Raw genomic sequence first — 15,018 nt, forward strand, 5'->3', positions numbered from 1 at the left:
GCCCTTTGGATGATTGGCCACTCCCATAGATTTTTAAGTCTCGATGGGATGAGAGGTCAAAGATTCAAACATTACTTTTCATTAATGTGTCATTATACGTGATTTCTTCTAAGACGGTCGGCCCAATGTAGACTAGAGTAGGAATAAAAATAGGCCAGACTAACTGATGCCGTCTGATTAAAAAAAAAAAAAAAAAACTTGTTTACACCTAAGCTGTTTCATTGAGCACATATGAAGTTGGATAAAGAATTCACCAATACCTTGGTCAAATACAAGGATGACAATGGAGGCGGATGACCGTGGGCAACCGCCCCGCGGGGCGCTAATGGGGCGGGGGCGGGTGGAATTCCTCCCCTCTCGCTTAGAAACGGGGTGGGGGGCAGGGGAGTGCACAGCCGCTCCATCCCCCGCCCCGCCACCCGCTTTAAAAAAATAAATATATAAAATATATATGTATGTAATTATATATATAATATATAATTTAATTAGTTACAAACTTATGATAATGATATTATTAGTTATATGTATTATATGATGTTTATTAGAATATATAATATAATTGATATTATTAATTATACTAATAATTATATATGTGTACTAATACAAATTATTAATTGATTATACTACATTTACAAATACATTTATACTAAATCCTTAATTACACTTAATACAATAACATTTTTTTCTTAAAAAAAGCACAAGCACAATAACGAATTAGTGATTGTATTCTGCCCAATTAGCGATGCCTTCTGCGTCGTTTGCGTTGAGTGGTGTGTGTGCGGTTTCTCTAACATTTGTGAAAGAAAAAAACTTCTTGGACACAATGCGCGTCACTGTTTTTCATGATTCAACCTATTAGATGCATCTAACTACAACTGATTCGATTATCGGCACTAAATACCTGCATGTAACAAAACAAAACACAATCAAACAATCCCGCACAATAGACGAGCATAATCAAGAACGACAACAAAAGGGTGCGCAGCTCAAGTGTCCCAGCTGTAACATCTCATTCTGTATTTTATGCATGAAAGTTGGAAAATACTTGTACATGCAGCTGACTGATTCATCAGTAGACAGGAATTACATTTGCTTAAAACTAGTAGTCCTAACGAAAGTAAATGGATATGAGAGGGATGTCAATGTCATTATCTTCATCATCCTCGCAAGCTACTACAACATCCAAGTGCCCGCGATATGCTGGAATCTCCACCTTGGCCACCTCCCTTGCCAGATCCACTACCTTCTTGTCCATTCGTTCTTTATGCCTAGGGAACATGCTGTTATAGAGCAAGCAACTTCCACACGAGATGCTATAAGCATTTAGGCCTTTGTCAGCAAGCCATTTAAGCAGTTCCCTCAAAGTAGGATTGTCCTTTATTATCCACCTGTCCCAAACAGTCCAGCTCATGTCCTGATGCTTGATAACCTTTGGCTGAACCGGTTCAGACATGGAGAAGAACGGCAGAGCTAAAGTAGCATAGGTGTTACGATAATCCTCTATCTTGTGTCCCCCATTTAGCACCTTGTAGAGCTCAAGGCAAACTAATCCAGTAGCCATTGCAGTGGATGTGGCAATTGCAGGAATAATCCTTCCAGCGATGAATTTGGCTTTCAGCTTGTCAACTTCAGGTATAGAGTAATTTCTTGCTCTCATGTTAGCAAGTGCTGCTATCACATCCATATGATAATTTGTATCGTCATCCTGAACATTTAATAACAATGTCAAACATCAGCAGGCACATATAGTTCAGAATGGATTCACATTCGTGACACTTGCTCCAATCTCATGGTAGTGCAAAACATAAGTACAAATTCTCTAAGAGTGCAATCAAACAACAACTAGTAAGACAAATACTCATGCATGTGCCTGAGACGTTAAGGTCAACAGGTAAAATGCTTTCTAAGAAGTAAGATTGCACAGAAAGAAATGTAGTGTGTAAAATGAGACAGAGAAAATAAACCTTCTCAAACTGAATTGGTTTCATCCTATATCCTGGAGTTAGGTTCTTCCGACAATGCTCCAGCTTCATTATTAATTCATTGATGACAGCAGCGTCATCTATTGAAGCAGTAGAGAGACTTGTAGCCTTTTCATCTGTCACAATTTTCACATCTTTCTTTGGCTGAAAGTCGGGAACCATGACTTTGTTTACAGCTTCAGCCAGTTTCTTTGGGTTCTGGGCCCAGTCAGGGACAGGAATACCAAATGTCTCAGCACGCAGTATGGATGCTGCCATGATGAAGTGGAGATGACTTGGATCAGCATCAGAGAACTGGAGGGGTCGAGGGAACCGTTTGGGGGCTGACCAGAATGGTGCTCCAGTACTGGTTGCAGCATCTTCAGGGAAAGTAAAAATCAACTGTTTCACACGGTTGGAAAAATAATCTTCAAACCTACAGATACAGATTACCAGTCAGAAACCGCAAACAGAACAAGGCACTAATTCTATCCTCACAAATTTGAAAAGGGACAAACTAAAATGACATGAGGCATTACTTGAGTCTAGCCCATGTAATACAATCTTGGAATGTTTCACATCTTTCCCTGTTGAGGCACTCAATAACACGTTCCAAATTGTCCCTGGCCTGCGCATCACCAGCATTTCTCATTGCAGATGTATATTCACTTGGATTTGAAAGGTAAGCATTCACCTCGGCTGGTGTTTTTTCAAGCAGGCCCTCAAACTCTGATCTGGCCCAGGTCAAGCAATGGTCAATGTTGTGGGGGAATGAATGCACAGTGCACATAGGTGCCTGTTTCTCCGGAGGATCTCTTGATGCACCATAGTTCTCAGTCAAGTGGGGAATGACCATTTGAGTATTGCACTTGGCACCAAGAGTACCAGACTCTAGAAGTGGCTTCTGGAAATACAAACATCTCTGATCAACATAAAGCCTGGCATTGACATTGTCAAGGGCATTAATAACAAGAGTCAAGTTCTCCCAAAAGGTGTCATCAAACACATTCTCCGTCTCAGGGCCAACACGATTCTGCAATGCTTCAATGTGAAGGCGAGGATTTATTGATGCAGCAGATGAAGCAGCAACGGTTGATTTGGCCTGGCCAATGTTCCAGTCGCGGAACAAGAATTGCCTACTAAGGTTACTCTTCTCTATAACATCATCATCTGTGACTGTTAACTTCCCATCACTGCCGCAAGAAACTCCCATTAGAGCCAAATTCTTGAGGAATTCACAACCCAGTGCACCAGAACCTACAACAAAGACTTTAGCATCTTCTAGCTTTTTCTGGAGTTTAGCACCAAAAACTGAAATCTGGGCATCATAACGAGTGTTCAATGGCTTGAAATCACTAGCTTCCAATGGCTCAGTGGGAAGAGACTCAACAGAGTCAAAGTAGAAGAACTGAATCAACAAAAGGATAAAGTGTCCATTAGCTCATAATAAACGAGGTTTAGAACGTCGACTTGTTCACCAAAAAAAAAAAGAGGAGCAAGAATTGGAAAAAAAAAAAGGAAAGGAGGGATTTGCAGGTGCTCATGTTAAAGATTGATCATAGAAATACAAGACCCTTACAAAATAATCCAGTAAGAGGACATGAATTAACAAATACAAATTATATTACCTGCAAAAGAGGATGAAACTTTCCAGAGCATGCCTTGACAACCTCCTGACCAACAATACCACCAAACATGGCAGCCATGGGATTCAGAACAGCTCGGGCACCAAAGGCAAAATGCTGCAAAAGTTTTGGGTTGATATCTTCCAGTTTCCCATCCCCTAGTGCTTCATTTAAGTCTCTGGCAATAGATATAAGCTTATTAGCATCCTCCTCTGAACCTGCAACAGGGAGGCGTCCATGCCCAGCCACAAACTTGTCTAGTGCTATAAAGGCCAAATGCAGAAGAGGCGGGCGATCAAACTTGGAGAAATCACTAAGAAGAAAATCACCAGGATCTTTTAGTGCTTCTCTCAGTGGTTTGAAGTTCAAAATCTTGGGTTGCTTCACCTGAGTTACAATGCCACCTCTCTCATATGGACCAAAATTAGCAGTATCCTCCTCAAGGATGAATGAATAAGGCCTTGTATTTTTTATCTTTCTTGGCTTTCCATCATTAAGTTCTGTCATGCCTTTAATTTCTGAGAACACAACAAGATCCCCATCCTGAAACTCAAGCCTTTCATCGTCCACACATGACACCATAGCTGGATTATCATTGCTGATAGAGGCAATAATACCAGTATGAGGCTCCTCACCATCAACATCAACCACAGTGAACTCAGGGCCAAAATCACAGAACACATTGCCAAAAAGGCCTCGCACTTCTGTCTTTATAAAAGCAATAGGAGGTTGATGGTTGTGACAAAAATCATTGAATTCAATTGCCTTGTCTAAGCTGATATCAGTAAAAACTACAGCCTGTGCCAGTCATATACATAAATGGTCACTTCAATGTCAAATAACAAGTATCTGAATGATTCTAAAAAATCCATAATAATAATAACAATAGAAAATAAAAACTACCGCAGAATGTGTCAATGTATGGTCAATGTATGCACCAACAGAAAAATCAGCTTAAGAATTCAAAAAATTCATGAACAAAACAACTCCACCAGGAAAGACCACTTAAGCTCCGTATGACATAAGATGTATAAGTATCTAAAAAAGAAATCACCAACCCAAAATCCATAAAACCTAGCAAAAGATAAGCAAGTTACCTACAGAAATATCATGAATTGAACACCAATCACAACTCAAATACTGTGCTAATCTAATCAGCTGAAAGGCATATGCAATTATGTCCTGTTAGACCACCTATGTAGCACTAGTTAAATGGTCCTAAACCAATCACATCTTTACATCAGCGGACAGCAATGCTCTGAACAAGGGATAAACGGGGGATCATGAGCACAATATAGTAATGCATGTCATATGCAAAAAATGCCGTAAGATATAGCAGACACCTATATGTTGCACCAGTAATCCCAATTTATACCCAGGATTAATGTAATGCTCATGTACTTAAATGACAACAGGGAAAAAAAATTGGGACTGATAGACAGTCCACAATGCCATGCAGGGCAATACAAGAACCTCAGACAGCACAACTGCCCATCACACAACACATAACAAGAAGACAACATGCTTTAAAGATGGATATCTCTTCCAAAACTAACAAGTACATGGGGTAGTTATTAACGAAACATTGAGTGTTGATATCCTTCAGAGACCAAATTATTTAATTCTACCAATATATTTCCTGTGCACCAAACAAAGCATGCAAACCAAAAAACATTGAGAGATAAGGGGGCACCTGAAAAATGGAAAAAAATTGATCTAACCAAATAAAAGTAGCAGAATGGTCATCTCATTCTAAAAAAAGCAATCCACTGGCTTGTCATTAAAATTAATATTAATAAACCTGTTACTTCGATATAAATACGGATGAAGTAGCTGACAAGTAAAAACAGAACAAGTACCTGGAAATCAGAAAGTTGTTCTTTAGTCAATTGAGTTGAAAGAGCCGTAACTACTACAGCATTGTTAAGCTCCTGTAGCTTTTGAACAGAAGCAAGTGCCCTGTTTTTACCGATATCATTCTCTGTAAAAACAAAATTGCTGGACAGATCCCATAAATCCACTGATCCTTCATCATGTAACGTCACAGACTTCACACCAGCAAGTATAAGGTTCTTTGCTGCAGTTTATTAGAGTAGAATCATTAACTTTCCTTTTTTGATAATGCAAAAAGTAGAACTGTTACCCGACATTATCTATGAACTCAGAGTGCAGATGAATAGCCAGGTCTTCTCCCAAAAATAACTATGCAAGTACAGTCACGAAACAATCAGAACAAAACCTAACCAAAAGAAAGTCTCAAAAGGCTGGCAAATTTGACTAGATAATATCAATTCTGATTTACATGTCACCTAGTTAACCAAAGGTTTAACTCCTAACACCTTAAAGGATCAACTGTGGTCAGTCAATTGCATGTCCCAATAGTATTTGTGTAATAACAATTGAAGAAGACTTGAAAGTTTATAATAGAACAACTGAATGTAAAAATTCTTAACCACATCTCCAATAATATAAATTTCATCCATAACAGATCTTAAGTATTCTGAATCATTGGTTAAGCTACATAATGTTATCGCCCACTTGTAATACACACTGAACATATCACATGGAATGGGAAAGCAGTAAAGCAACAGCAGAGAAATAAATTGATAGATACACAAGAGGTAACAAACTGTGCTCAAACTCACGGGCTTTTGACTTTAATCCAATACCATACAATAGAGTAGCAAAAAAAAAATAACATTAATCAGAAGACCATTAAAAGATCTAATATTAACAACTGGACCAATTCCAGGACATTTCAGAGCATTCCAGAGTGGAGAAAATAGTCCTTACCAATTTCAGCACCGAGGCCTTGCATCCCGGAGACAAGAACATTCGAAGCGAAAAGCCGCCGCATGGTCTCGCGACCATACACGGCAAGCTGCCGGCTGTGGAGATCTTCATCAATATCATGCGGATTACCGTCATCAAAGGCCATCTCAGTCAGTGACCGTTCACCGCTGTCCTTACCGTTACTGGAACTCCCTAAATCAGCACCGGAGCCGCTAATTTTTACTTCGCCGCCGCTGGTAGTGGTCTTCTCGGTCGACGTGGAAGAAACCGAACCTTCGATCCGAAGCTTCTTGAGAACGCTCTCCCTATCGCAACTGCTACTGCTACCAAAATCAATTTTGTCGTCGCCTCCGTCAACTGCCTCGCCTTCAACAGTTCTCTTTCTAGGAAGCATATAGTGCAACAAGCTGCTGAACGCTCCACAATTCCCCATCAAAACAACAATCAATATAATTATCGTCAAACAAACAGGTAAAAGAGCAAGATCGGAGGATTTAGAAAGCAAAATTCCAATAAAAACAGGTGAAACAACACCGACGATGAACCCTAACCCTAGCCTGATAAATAGTGCCATCTTTTGGTAGATTCCAAGTAGAAACTATGAAGAAACGAAGCTTTATTATTGTAATCAAAGCATAATGGAGTGAAGAAAGAGGGAGGGCGTACCAGATTGGAGCTGCGGAGAGGGAAAGAATGGAATCTCTGCTAATGAAAGTTTTTAGAGAGAGAAAGTAGCGGAGAAATGAGGATTAGTAGTGAGAGAAAGTGGTATTCGGAGTGGGGGAGTGGCTATGGCATATGGAACCAGTAACTTGGAGAAGAATTTTCCTGAAGGGGGTAGTGAAAGAAGGGAGGGAGGAAGGGTATTTAAGGATTTGCGTTAGTCCGCCTTAGGGTTTGGGGCAGGGGACAGGTGCCAAGCCAAACGGCCCTATTCTGAGGAGAGTTTGGGTACATGCTTCTTTCATCATTTGATGTCTGTTCCAGAGAGAGAGAGAGATAATAGAAGAGAGAAAGGAGACGGGGAAAGATAGAGGTCAGTACTGACAAAAACGCGGAAGGAGGCGCTGTTGCGTCCGTTTTGCGCACGTGCTGATTCGGCGTCGTCGGGGATTTGCTAAACGGTGGTACTACGTCGTTTTTGCGTTCTTTTAGTGATATTCCTTTTTCTCTTTTCGCTTTTTTGGGATCCATAATGCATTGAGTGGATCGCTAATTGTCATGAGAGAGAGAGAGTAGTATGTGTGTTTGTCTTGAGAGAGAGAGAGAGAGTAGTATGTGTATGTGTGTTTTGAGCTTGAGTTCAACTTAATTAGTTCAAACTCGACTCGAACTCGATATTGATCGAGCTCGTACTCGATCAGCTCGCGAACCGATTCGTAAACATCCCTAATCTCGAGAGAGAATAGTGTGTGTATATGTGTTTGTCTTGAGAGAGAGTAGCATGTGTATGTGGGTTTTGATAGGACGTTATTTGAAATATTTTTAAAAAAAATTATTGTAACACTTTTTTAATGTAATATGTATATATATAAAAGATAAAAAATATTTTAAAAATATATTTACAATGCAAACGAATAAATTGTGCAAATAATAAACCATGTTGTTGTTGCCATAAATGTCCCATGAAATTAATAACACTACCCGGGGAAGTATGGAAATGAAATGATTGGAATATGGTTATTTCTATTAAATACACATATTCACATCCAATAGTATTTTGAGCGATTCGTATTTAGTTTACTTGTTACGGTGCCTGGACTTATTTGGTGAAATGCCCATTCCACCCTTTGCTGTTCAAGGACGCGAGAAGTAAGCACTTGTAATTATTGATGGGTAGGGCTCGAAGAGTTGGATCAAACTGTGCCTCTTGCAATCAATTGCAAGAAAAACTCAAGAGGTTTGGCATTTAGCAAGGGAAAGACTTGTAGCACCTTTGAAATTCCAAATTTGACAAACAAACTAAATTCTTCACTTTGCTATGACTCATTGTTTGGACTGTAGCTTTTTATGAATATATTTTTGAAGTACATTTTTATTATACATACATCAAATCAAATCGCTCGCCACAGAACAATTATTTTTTCAAACAAAAACTTTTTAAAAGAGTAATCCAAACCGACATTTACGTATTAGTTGCGAGGACATATGACTGATCTTAGGTTGACGTGAAACTATAGAATGGGCCACAAAATGTTGTTTGGGTTTGTCTTTGAACTGATATGGGCCACAATATGAGCAACGAAGTTTCTGGCAAAGGATCTTCCAAGTTTGTCGATTCTACTGTGTCTGTGTCTATATATATATATATATATACACATACCTTTTTTTTTTTGGGGTAGTCATATTGCTAATTTCTGACATCGACCCAACATGTGGTTCAACAAACATTTGCAACATTTTAGTAGAAATACCTACTCTCTCTTCTTTTCTTCTTTTCTTTTTTTAATTAATTGGAAGTTAAGAATGGAAAATATGTTTGTCTACTGCATGACCACAAGCTTTTGAAACTGGGGTAAATCTTTGTCATGTGGGAAGACAGGCTCAAAGCCCTTGTATTGGTTCTTGGATCAGCGGTCCAAACTCCCAAAAATCCCCAGACACCCATTTTGCGGGATGCATGTCTAAATCAGCGTGCATTTTCTGTGTGTTTGTGTACGAGTCGTTGGTATACAAACTCTGGAATTGAGCAACTCCCCTTTTATCGCGTCTTTGTTTCTTTTTTACACGGCAAATATCGTCATTAAATGATAAAAAGAAAAAATCAATCAATTATTTTTCTTATTATGAATAGAGACAAACTAAAAAATCTAGCAAACTGAAGTTGTTTAATCAGCACGAAACACAAATTCCCGATATCAAGCAAGTCGCCAGGCACAAGATCTTTCTTATTTTGATTAGAGCACTTGCTTTTTCAAATCCATTAGAGCATTTTTTGATCGAATACTAAAGAGATTTTGGATTATAACAAATGAACTGCGTATGAGAAGTATTGCTTCCAGAGTTCCACCTAATCCAAGTCTACCGATTAAAGGAAAAACAGTTCCGATAATGCAACTTATGCAAAGTTCAAAGCTGCTTCCAACTCAAGCCACTGTACTTTGGTCCAGTTTACCTATCAAAAGCTACAATTGCAGGGAATAAAAACACGAGTCAGGAAGACGATTGCACATGGGCATATTGGCTTTTTCAAATAATCAGTGCAAGAACCTTAGCACGTGCACCCTGATAGATTAGGTTAATCATGTGCTATAAGCCATCCAAATTAAACTTCCGATTCTAGCAGTGGGTTAATTACTGCGCATCCTAGACAGCTATGGTAGGTTGGAGAATACATGACGTTGTTAAACCCTAACAACATAGGGTTGCAAATGAATTGAACCGCTCCCGAACTCGATCAACATTGCACTCGACTCAAGTTCAAGTTGACTAAGTTGAATTCAAGTTTAAAGATATTCAACTCGTTAATACACGAGTCGATTCGATATTATATATATATATATATATATATATATATGCACACACATATATTATTTTTTTATTTTAATAATAAAATTACATATATATTTTAAACAAATTATAATTTTATTTATTTTTAAAAATAAAATAATTATTTTTTTAAGCTCAAGGTCGAGCTTTATATTTTGAACTTGTCGATCTCGAGTTCAAGTTCAAGTTTCATAAAACTGGGCTCCGTTTGGATTGCATTTTCCATGAAAAAATTACTGTAGCAGTTTAATGTATGTGAAGGAAAAAGATAATAGGAAAATGTAATCATGGAAAACGACGCAATTTTCCGGTAGAAAATGACAATCCAAACAGGACCTAAGTTAAGACTTAGATTGATTAGGTCAAAACTCGACTCGATTCGACTCGTTTGCGCCCCTAATTGAGGGGACCAACAACAACATTTTTCATTCCCTAGCTAGCCTCCCCAAACCAAGAAATGTTATTAGAAAAGAATAATACGTATCCTAAAATGAAGCATCCAACATGAGGATTCAAGTTCTATATTAATAACTTCTTATAATTGGAACCTAAGATGCGGTTTCTCTAGTATATCTATCAGGCATCTCAGCATATACTCCTGTAAGATATCTTGTACAAGCAAGTACATTAGGATGGCTATATCATTTTTTGATGAAGAACATTTAATTGTTATCACAGTTGTTAACAGGATGCATGAATTAATGTTGATAAAATTTCAGAGAAATGAGGACGCTTGGAAGGGCAATTGTTCCAACACTTGGTCATCAGAGTGCGTAGGATTGGGGGGCAGTCTCTTGGGATATCAGGTCTAAGCCCACAGGCAGCTATTCCAACAGCAGCTTGAACCGGTGAATAAGCGGAATATGCCATCTCACCACTAACCATTTCCCATATAACCATGCCAAAGCTATACACATTACTCTTCCATGTCTCAGTAACACACTCAGGGTCACCTGCAATGATCTATCATGACAACCAAAAAAAAAAAAAAGGAAAAAAAAACATAATGTTAGTAAACATCATAATCTTGAATTGACTTTCGTATTTGCATCACATATAAAATCACTGAAAATGAAAGCCTTTCTAATCCATCAAGGTTTGGTGTGGGGTAAAGAACTAATAAAAGTTTGTTTATGATTACTAGGTTTGGTCGTTTTTGTCTTCTCTTTGTACAATTTTCCTTGGTAAAGTCCATATCAAGGAAGAGTGGCAGACAACTTCAGCAAAGTTTACTTCAATTTAAAACCATCACGTGATATAAATCCTTCAATAGTTGAATACAGAAAAAATGGGTATAACATTCCTTTTCTCCCTCCCAATAATAAGGGATAACATTCATTTGTAGAAGGTTAATGTGGATGAAAAGCATCCAATACTATGACTATGAGGAGCCAAGGAAGCTTTTGGCCAACCACACAGCCTCCACAACTAATGAAAGTGGAAATAAAGCTAGATTAAAGAAACCTTTTTGTTCTCAGTAGAGCACTATAGATATCCTGTCCAAGGTAAAGCTATAAAGGCAAAGAATATTTTTAGGTGTGAAGCAAAATAATTATGAAGACAAGTTACGCATGCTCACGATGATGCTCCTAATTATTGGCATAAGATATCGAAGAAACAGCCTATCATGAGAAGCACATCCAACAAAACTCTAAATTATTGTAAATGCACCATTATTATACTCCTATCCTTTAATTTTACATATATCTAATGATAATACAGAAGTCCAAAAACCATAATTTGTAGGAGATCTTCATCTCGTACAAATTCAATTAGCCAAAAAATGCTACATGAGATGAGAGATTGAATCATCTACTCTGCGAATGAACAAAGGAGTAAAATTTAAGTGACATGGAAAGAGGATGTGATCAACCAACCTCAGGAGCTAGCCACCTATAGCCATCAGTTTCATACTCCATAGGTTCACCACCACTCCTGCAAACTGTAACTATTCCCATGTCTCCCAGGCAAGCATTTCCCTGTTTATCAATCAGAATCCTTTGTGTATTAAGGTCTCTATATGCTACACCATGATCATTCATAAACTTGATCGCTTCCCCTACATCAGCAGCAATCCTAATAAGTTCTTTAATTTGAAGTCTCTTTTTCTTCAGAATCAAATCATGAACTGATCCACCTTCCATTAGTCTAGTCACAACACATAAGCCATGATTTTCATGAATACAAACGCCATAAAATTGCAAAATTTTCTTGTGCCCACATGTCATCAACTCCAATAAATCTTCCCTAAGCTCAAAGTCAGCTGCAGTCCCCTTGTCGCACCCCTTCAGCCTCTCAACTCCCACCCTTTTCCCCTTGTAAACCCCCTTAAACGAATTAGGCCCAATCTGATCGGTAAACTCAAGACCATCCGTGTTCAGCAGCCACTTCCCAATCTCATTCCCACCTGCTCTCAAAGTCTGCCACTCATCAACTGAAACCATGATAGAACTATTTGGTAAAGGCATTTTCAACTGAATCTCTGGGCTTAAACTTTCAATTCCATTTCTATGATCCTGCTCCCGGTTATCTTCATCCATCTCTCCGAACTCTCTACATCCAGTATTCTCCTTCTGACTGCCGCAAAGCCTAAATGGGAGCTTCATGGTAGTACCTTTAGCTTTCTTTAGAGACAATTTGAGTGCATTTTCTATCCGCATTTTGAACAACTTTTGTAGCCCAGAATGAACCAAAAGTATAACAATTCCCAAAGTGAAATCCTTCCTCTCAAATATCTGAACTTTCTTGCAACAAATTGAAGCATTATCAAGCGCCCCTGACATTGCTGGCCATGAAATTGAAGATTTAGAAGCAAATATCAGCTTAAATACAACTGAACCACTAACTTCGTTAACAGACACTTCTTGTATCGTTATCGCTGGATGGTCCTCCTTTATCGCTTGCTCGATCAATTTCATATGCAGAAATACATCCTTCATCTCGAATCCAGCTTGTGCATAGCTAAATGTCAAAATGACACGATTAATCAGAAGAAAAAAAAAAGAAAAAGAAAAGAAAGGACCCAATCAAAATCCCAAAAGCAATGAGCGATCGATGTTCTAGAATGATAGCTCGGAAACTCCGTCTATGTGATACTAATTTGAATGATCGCATAAATTCCAAACACGTGATGTGAGACAGGACATCCAAATGACGTAGATATTCAGAGTACAAACTTGGGAAAACATGCAAGAAACTTGAAAAACAAATAGTACTATAAGAATTGGTTGAGCTTGGTGTACCTTATTGGTAAAGAATCGTAATGTTTGCGAATATTGTTAACGAGCTTTTGTGGGAGCTGACTACATGGATAAACTTGAGTTAAGCTTCGCACAACATTTGCCCAAATCTGTTTTCGGCAGCTTTCGGGTCCACCCGATTGTGCTGAAAACGCGGGCTGGCGGGCAGAGTCGAGGTTGAGGGAATTCTTGAGCGAGGCAATGGCTTCAGACACGTTGCGGCTTAGCCTCTGCAGCCGCTTCTGCATTGCGGAGGATTCTTTAATACCATCACCAGTTGTAGTGGCGGAATTTGCGGTCTCCTGTGAAGCTTCGGATCGGTGGTGCGTTTTCATTAAGACTACTTGCTCCACCATGTCCTCGTCCGTGCTGGCTCGGCTCGACCAGCACTCTAAAGCTGCAGCCATGTTTAAAGTTTGGATTAATTTCAGCAAGCTAGCAATGGCTGACTAACGTTGCTCTGTTTCAGCTTTCATGGTTCTGTACCGTTTGCCGTCGTCTGACATAAATGGAGAATGAAAAGAAGGCGATTTGGGGCCCGGGGAGAAGGGGGGGGGGGTGTGGGTTGTTTGACTTGTTTCAGTAATTGAGAGAGCGGTGAAGGACCGCGAGGAATGTGTGAATACGTGTGTGATGATGGAGGCCGCGAGATGCTTTGGCATCATCATCATGATTCGTATTGATGTGTGTGTGAGATTTGAGAAGCATTTTATGCGATGTCGTTGGAGAATGGGGCAGTTTTACGAAAGTGGGTCCATTGGTTTTCTTTAAAACTTGCACTACGGGCCCACCTCGTTCTAGCTGTTGAACCGTCGGGTTGGAAGATGAAGATCCAGCCCACCGATACTTGCGGCAGATCGGTGGAAGGCTGGAAGCTGGATAGAGCCTCAAAGCCTTGATGACTTATGAATATTGTCCACTAACGGCCCCAAAATCTTCCACACGCAAAGGCGCAAAGAACAAATGAGCTGCTTCGTTTTTTTTTTTTGTCCTGCCTTGCCATCCAATTCAATCCTCACTCTAAAAAAAATAATCTTAATCATATTAAATTATGCTTGGATTTGTTATTATTTTCTTCCTGGTGGAACTCAATATGGGATTTTTGAGTATGAATCAAGCTAGAATGGACATTTGGCAAAAGTCGAGTTCAATTGGAGGTTATGAGTTTATTAAGTTGAATTGTGAATGAACTTGTAAAAAATGGGCATTTACTAAATGGAGGTTTCTAATTTTATTATAAGTTGAACCTACAAACTTAATGATTCGTATTTAATTTGACGATTCAAAGAGTTGACGAGTCAATATTGATTTAGTCGCTCTTAAATATTTCATTCATTAATAAAATTTACATAAGGAGTCAAGTGTTGTTCCAATAAGATCACCACTACAACCGTCATTTCAAAGGAAGCAAGATTGTAATAAAGATAAATACAATCGCGGTTCTTATGTTTAGACGCTAAAACCCAATTTTTTTGTTGTCTCACAATTTTAGCAATTTTTGTAAGAAAGTTTTGGTCACCCAAATAATATGATTAAAATGTAGGACCTTTACACGAGAATTGACTAAAGTTTCGTTTGATAAAACTGAATCTGAATTCTGAAGTCTGAATACTGAAATAATTAATTTATTGAATTTTAAGCACTGAAAAGAAATATATATATATGAATGTCTGAATATATTTATACTATTTGATAAACATTTATAACAGAATACTTAATAAGTTAAATTTAATAATTTTGCCCTTATATCTTTTCATCCAAAAAAGAAATAGAACCTATGATTTAATTAGTTTCAAATTTGTAGGTATGAAAATGACAATATTTATTTTTAAATCAAATTAATATAAAAGATGAAATATAGTATATGATGAGCATGGAGAATATGTGAAAGTCATTAAAAAGACAGAAAAG

General features: G+C 38.4%; 2 protein-coding genes across 5 annotated transcripts; both read right to left on the reverse strand.

The window, feature by feature from the left end:
- Positions 1-991: 991 nt before the first annotated feature.
- Positions 992-7,218, reverse strand: LOC113730902 (ubiquitin-activating enzyme E1 1-like). Of its 4 annotated transcripts, none has more exons than XM_072079678.1 (7): positions 7,046-7,218; positions 6,380-6,796; positions 5,446-5,663; positions 3,590-4,384; positions 2,501-3,369; positions 1,965-2,397; positions 992-1,705 (listed from the first exon to the last, which is right to left on the reverse strand). In XM_072079678.1, the coding sequence occupies exons 2-7, from the start codon at positions 6,771-6,773 to the stop codon at positions 1,109-1,111; spliced, it is 3,306 nt and encodes a 1,101-aa protein (XP_071935779.1). In that variant the 5' UTR covers positions 6,774-6,796; positions 7,046-7,218; the 3' UTR covers positions 992-1,108. The 4 variants fall into 4 exon arrangements, with proteins under 4 accessions (XP_071935779.1, XP_071935777.1, XP_071935768.1 ...); XM_072079676.1 differs by having other exon boundaries at positions 6,380-6,786; positions 7,046-7,186; XM_072079667.1 differs by having other exon boundaries at positions 6,380-6,789; positions 7,046-7,186.
- Positions 7,219-10,351: 3,133 nt separating this feature from the next.
- LOC113730911 (uncharacterized) lies at positions 10,352-13,778 on the reverse strand. Its single transcript, XM_027255902.2, has 3 exons — positions 13,111-13,778; positions 11,746-12,829; positions 10,352-10,831 (listed from the first exon to the last, which is right to left on the reverse strand). Exons 1-3 carry the CDS (start codon positions 13,512-13,514, stop codon positions 10,550-10,552), a joined length of 1,770 nt encoding a protein of 589 aa, XP_027111703.1. The 5' UTR covers positions 13,515-13,778; the 3' UTR covers positions 10,352-10,549.
- Between the last annotated feature and the right edge of the window lie 1,240 nt (positions 13,779-15,018).

The sequence above is a fragment of the Coffea arabica genome, chromosome 1c, assembly GCF_036785885.1.
Source record: "Coffea arabica cultivar ET-39 chromosome 1c, Coffea Arabica ET-39 HiFi, whole genome shotgun sequence".
In the NCBI taxonomy this organism is placed as follows: Eukaryota; Viridiplantae; Streptophyta; class Magnoliopsida; order Gentianales; family Rubiaceae; genus Coffea; species Coffea arabica.

Coding starts and splice junctions, on each gene's coding strand:
- LOC113730902 (XM_027255889.2), bottom strand. CDS start 6,953: ATGGCACTATTTATCAGGCTAGGGTTAGGGTTCATCGTCGGTGTTGTT. Junction 3,370..3,589: donor AGTTTCATCCTCTTTTGCAG/GTAATATAATTT, acceptor TTGTTGATTCAG/TTCTTCTACTTTGACTCTGT. Junction 1,706..1,964: donor AACCAATTCAGTTTGAGAAG/GTTTATTTTCTC, acceptor TTAAATGTTCAG/GATGACGATACAAATTATCA.
- LOC113730911 (XM_027255902.2), bottom strand. CDS start 13,514: ATGGCTGCAGCTTTAGAGTGCTGGTCGAGCCGAGCCAGCACGGACGAG. Junction 12,830..13,110: donor TACGATTCTTTACCAATAAG/GTACACCAAGCT, acceptor TTTGACATTTAG/CTATGCACAAGCTGGATTCG. Junction 10,832..11,745: donor ATAGGTGGCTAGCTCCTGAG/GTTGGTTGATCA, acceptor TTGTCATGATAG/ATCATTGCAGGTGACCCTGA.